At 41.6% G+C, this 5,478-nt stretch overlaps 1 protein-coding gene across 1 annotated transcript; it reads right to left on the reverse strand.

The window, feature by feature from the left end:
• Positions 1–1,069: 1,069 nt before the first annotated feature.
• LOC103366692 (gastrula zinc finger protein XlCGF57.1-like) lies at positions 1,070–5,222 on the reverse strand. Its single transcript, XM_008294481.1, has 2 exons — positions 4,701–5,222; positions 1,070–3,539 (listed from the first exon to the last, which is right to left on the reverse strand). Exons 1-2 carry the CDS (start codon positions 4,894–4,896, stop codon positions 2,122–2,124), a joined length of 1,614 nt encoding a protein of 537 aa, XP_008292703.1. The 5' UTR covers positions 4,897–5,222; the 3' UTR covers positions 1,070–2,121.
• Between the last annotated feature and the right edge of the window lie 256 nt (positions 5,223–5,478).

Here is a 5,478-nt window from a genome sequence, read left to right on the forward strand (position 1 = left end):
TCGATCAAACAGTGTTTTATCTCAACTGAATTAACTGATGACACATAAACCTCTTTGTTTCTGCCTGAACTCTGCTGCTAATCGACCAAAAAGGTAAAATGTGGCACAACGTGAGTCATCGGTGACGAAGTTTCTCTTCTTTTTGCAATAACTTTATGTATCTGCGTTGTCTTAGAAATGCATCTGTCTTCTAAAACTTTACACCGGGACTTTTAGCGTAGTCGAAATATCTAAAAAGTGGAACATTTGGTCATACTGACACATCAGATTTTACTGATGGCAGAAGCCTTAAAAATTTCAGTTCATTTTATTTACATTTTGAGTCATTTTGCCAGTTTTTAAGTCAAACTAGTTAAAAAATGGAATCTTGTCTTGAAACACCTTCTATGTATTAAATTCTAGTGATGTTAGAGGACTCAAAAGTTGGTGAAATGTTGACCAAAAACTGTGTTTTTAGGAGGAAATATGGATACATCCATATATGTACACACACTTAGAGGAACTTTCTGGGAACACAATACCACTCAGTTTAAAAAACATTTCTTATTTTTTTTCTATTTTCAAAGGTCAAAAATTAAAAATGTGTCCTTTGCTGGACCAATATCATCATTTAAATCTGCTGAAAACTATTCTGTCTGTATCCTGCGAAGTTTCATGGATGTGGGAGTTTTATTTCTGAGGATAATAAGCCCTTAAAATGGCTTTTCAATGGTTTTTTTTGCCTTTATTTGACAGGACAGTCGAGAGAGAGACAGGAAAGTGGGGAGAAGAATGGGGGAGGGACCTGCAGCAAATGGCCATGAGCTGGATTCAAACCCATGACCGCCGCGTCGGGGACTACAGCCCCAGTACACGGGTCGCCAGCTCAACCAGTTGAGCTATTGCTGCGGCTCGTTCTTGTTTTTTTGAAGGCAAAAATATTTTTTAAAAAATCCAGCTTTGAAAACATCTGAAATTCTTAAATCTCAGCCAAAATATTTTGCAGAACTTAGTGTTGGGTCCCAAACTATGAACAAACATGAAACTCGGCAACATGAACACATTCAGTGTACAAAACTGAACTCCAGAGTCAGTCATAAAGTGATATTTATTAAAACAACTTAAACAAACCATCAGAAGTTGCAGCTCTGTAACATCTTTGGCTAAAAAAACAAAACACCTTTGGGTATTTAAATGTTACGTCATGACGCTAAACTGCTATAAATGTGAAGGTAACAGGAAGTCTGTCGAGGCACGTTGTGACTAAAACTGCATTCAGAGTACAGATTTACATCCAACATCAGAATTCTTAGTGCCTGTGCGAATGCTTGTAGCAAAGAGTAATTCAGAGAGAAAACAGCACATGAAGGGTAATAAACATGAGACAAACTGCATTTGTAATCCCAAAAGACCAACATTTTAAGTGTCTGAAAGTTAAAGGATTATGCAATTAGTTGAATACGGCAGGTAAATATGCTGTAACATGTAAGAGATGGAAAAAAAATCTCAAATATATGAAAAAATATATTTGAAGGCTTCTGTCTAACCGTCCGCATGAAAAGCAGATTTGTTTCCCACGTTGCAATTCTTGATTTTAATCCAGCAAACAAAGAAAAAGAACATATTTTTTAAAATTAGAAATAGCTTCTGATCCATGTGATTAGAGAAGTCTTAGAGGATGGGAAGTCTTCCCAAGATGGGAACTGATTTGTCCACAACCTAAAAATGGTTAATTTAGAGAAAAGACACCTGAAATTTTTCACATTTGAGAAGCTGAAATAAACAGAATTGTTTTTAAAAAGTAAAAGAATTACTCAAACTTACTAACTGATAATCAAAATAGTTGGTGATAAATTTAACAGTTGTCATTGCAGCTCCACCCTACAGTGTGTCTACACTATTACTTAAAAATCTATGGTGTTTTTGTTAGAATTAACACAGTATAACTAAACTGAATATTGATGTTTTTTTACGCCCTTGTTGCAGAGGATAAAACAGCCAGTTGTTTTTGTCTGATTCCTGTAAGCGTGGTTCAGGCATTATCATCCTGTTATTGTGAAATCTGAACGTGACAGAAACGTCTCCAGGATCCATCAAAAGTGTTGATGAATTTGCCAGTTTTACATCACACATAAAAACGTTTCACTTCTCAGTCGTGTGGCTCTTCATGTGAAGCCTGACATAAGTCTTTCGATGGAAGCCTTTCCCGCAGACCTCGCAGCGGTGTGGTTTCTCCCCAGTGTGGGTGCTGCTGTGCTGCTTCAAACTTGTGTGGTCGCTAAATGAGCGGCCACAGACGTTGCAGAGATATGGTTTCTCTCCAGTGTGCGTCCGGATGTGTCTTGTCATGTTATGTCGGCAGTTGAAGGACTTCCCACACTCGCTGCAAAGAAATGGTTTCTCCCCCGTGTGGACCCTCATGTGCATCTCCAGGTTGCCCTGACTGTCAAAGCACTTGCCACACACTTCGCACACTTTCCCGTTCTTGTGAGTTTTCAGGTGAAGCTTTAAATTTTCCTCGGAGTCGAAATGCGTCCCACAAACGCCGCAGAGGTCTGTGGCGTGACTTTTGGCGTGATTCACCAGAGAAACCAGGGAGTGGAACATTTTCCCACACACTTCGCACATGGTCCGAGGCTGCGGCTTTTTCGACGTTGACACCTTGATCTTCTTGTCGTCGTCGTCGTCGTTGTCGTTTTCATTTGTGTTGCTCGAGTTGTGGTTGTTCTTACGGATGTGAACCATCAGGTGTCGCTTCAGGGTGGAGTAGTCGTTGAAGGTCTTTCCACAGACAGTGCAGGTGTACGGTCTCTCCCCGGTGTGGATCCGGATGTGTCGCATCATGTTGTGACGACAATTGAAGGACTTCCCGCACTCGCTGCAGTTAAACGGTTTCTCTCCGGTGTGGATCCTCATGTGTGTCTCCAGAGAACTTGAGCCGCCAAAACATTTCCCACACAAGCTGCAGACCTCTGCTTTCACATGCGTCTTTAAGTGAACCCTGAAGCCCTCCTCGCTGTCGAAGCGTTCGCCACAGACGCCGCAGACGTCTTTGGAGTGAACCTCCATGTGGTTCACCAGAGAGACGATGGCGTGGAAGGCTTTACCGCACACTTTACAGCTGGTCCGGGATTTGTTCTTCTTGTGCAGGAGCAGCTTCGGGGCCATCGGCAGGCGAGGACCCGTCTTCTTCTTCGTCTTATCCCACTTGCTGTCGCTGTCATCGCTCTGGGAGTCCATGCTGGCCCGCCACTCCTCGTCGCTGTTGGCTGCAGAAGAGCTGGAGGAGGCGGCATCGTCATCGTCACCACCGGCCTTCTCCTGGTCCTGCTCGGCTGAGGTGCTCGGCAGAGGTTCTCCTCCGTCGCCTTTAGCGTTTGGAGAGCTGGACTGGTGCGTGAAGATGAACCGGATGGTGCTGTCCTCCTCCAGCTCCTGCAGATCCTCCTGGTTCTTCTGAGGAGCTGCCCGCTGGTCCTGGTCCAGACTGGAGCTCCACTCCTGGTGCTGAACAGAGGGAAAGTCCTCATCCCAAACCGACAGAGCCAGCTGAGGTTGCTCTGGTGGAAAAACAACCAGAAAACAGCAAACAGGGTTTAATAAAGATAAACAAAAAACGATTATATTTTTTAGATATTTCAGTGAAGTCTGGCGTCGCGACAGCATCAACGCATCGCTGCTGATGGAAACTAGACACAATAAAAGTTCATTATTATTTATATGTAGAGCAGTTTGTTGAATAACTTATATGCCGAATGCAAAAGTACATTTTTGTTATCCTGAAGATGTTTAAAATCTTCGCCTGTCAGGTTCTAATATGCAAACATAAAATATAGCATTTGTAGGTAATTTAAAAGACTTTAGCCACTCTAAACAACCGCCTTCCATAGTGACCAGATACAATAAAAGTTTATTTATATCTAAAAACACACTAGTTTGAAGAATCATTTATATGCCGAATGTTAAAGTACACTTTTTTAATCCAAAATATGTTTTCAAATCTTAACCTGTCAGGTTTTTAGCTGCGCAGATATCAAGCAAACATTGCATTTTTAAACGAGTCAATGGAGTTTGGCGTCTCGACAACGCTGATACAAGTTTATTTTTATGTAAAAGTACAACAGTTCGGTGAATCAGTTATATGCCGAATGTTAAAGTACACATATTAAATTCAAAATATGTTTTAAATGGTTGCCTGTAAAGTTTAAATTTGGTCAGATATTAAGAGAACTTTTAGATGATTCAATGGAGTTTAGCGTCTAGACAGCCGCCTTAGTTAATGACCAAGCTCAGTGAATTCATCTTTATCTAAAACTACAGAAGTTTGGAGAATCTTTTGTACGCCGAATGTAAAAGCAGACTTTAGTAATTAAGAATAAATCTTACATGTTGGCCTATCAGGTGTGTGGTTGTGCAGATAAACGAGCAAAACTTGTATTTTGAGATGTTTCAATGGGGTCTGGTGTTTTGAAGCAGCGTGTTCCAGAGGGGCCTGGCTAATATAAGGGGCGTGTTATCCAGAAAACGAGCTTTAGCTGCAGAATTAGCCGCCGGATTATTTCGGATTTCTTTTTTATTGTTATTAAACAAACCAGGGGACCAAGCTAGGCTAGCTTAACCAGCTACATGTGTCACCCAGGGGAGGTAGGCGTTGACGGGACTCGTGGTGGTTCCAGGACATAGTCGGAGCCGGACACGGTGAAACGCTGCAGCTCACACACCTGACACTTTGTCGGCGTGGACTTCAGCCTTCAGCTCGGTCCGCAGCATCCCGCGCTGCCGCCGGAGCTCCCGTCTGGACAGCAGCAGCTCCTCCTCGTAGCCCGCGATGGTCTTCTTCACCGCCTCGAAGATCTCCTCCGCCGCCGCCGACAGCCGCTCGTTGACCAGGACCCGGAGCAGCTGGATGCTGGACATGATGGGAGCTGAGACACCAGCAGAGACGCACTGAAATCCGCCTTTTTTGTTGTTTTAGATGCTGTTCCGGTAAAAACCGCAGCACACCGTGCAGCAGATAGCTCCTGTCAAGTTCCTGATTTTACTTACCGGACATTTCCGGTTAGAGGCTATTTTTTTCCTACAATAAAAGCTTAACGTGGAAATTAAAAACTGATATTTTGCATTAAGCCAAATAACTAATCAGTTGTTATCTAAATTATTTAAAGCATTACTACTCAAATATTCTATTTCGGTACACATTTGAGGTACTTGTACATGAGTATTTCCTTTTTTCTTACGCTTTTCTTCCTCAGCAACATTCAGGGAACCTTCACTGAAAGAAAAAAGAAAAAGATTCAAACTCCAAAAATGAAGCAGTTACAACATTTAAATTATGCATAAACATTATTACTAATAATAATCTAATATGTAATTTTAGTTTCACTTTTACAACTTTTAAATTGTGTTTAAAATGTTTGAATATTTTTTTTTTTAAATTTCAACTTCTTGCTGTAGCTTTTAACGAGTATTTTTTACAGTCCAGTGATATTACTTTTACTT

The sequence above is a fragment of the Stegastes partitus genome, unplaced genomic scaffold (assembly GCF_000690725.1).
Source record: "Stegastes partitus isolate 25-593 unplaced genomic scaffold, Stegastes_partitus-1.0.2 Scaffold966, whole genome shotgun sequence".
Taxonomy (NCBI): Eukaryota; Metazoa; Chordata; class Actinopteri; family Pomacentridae; genus Stegastes; species Stegastes partitus.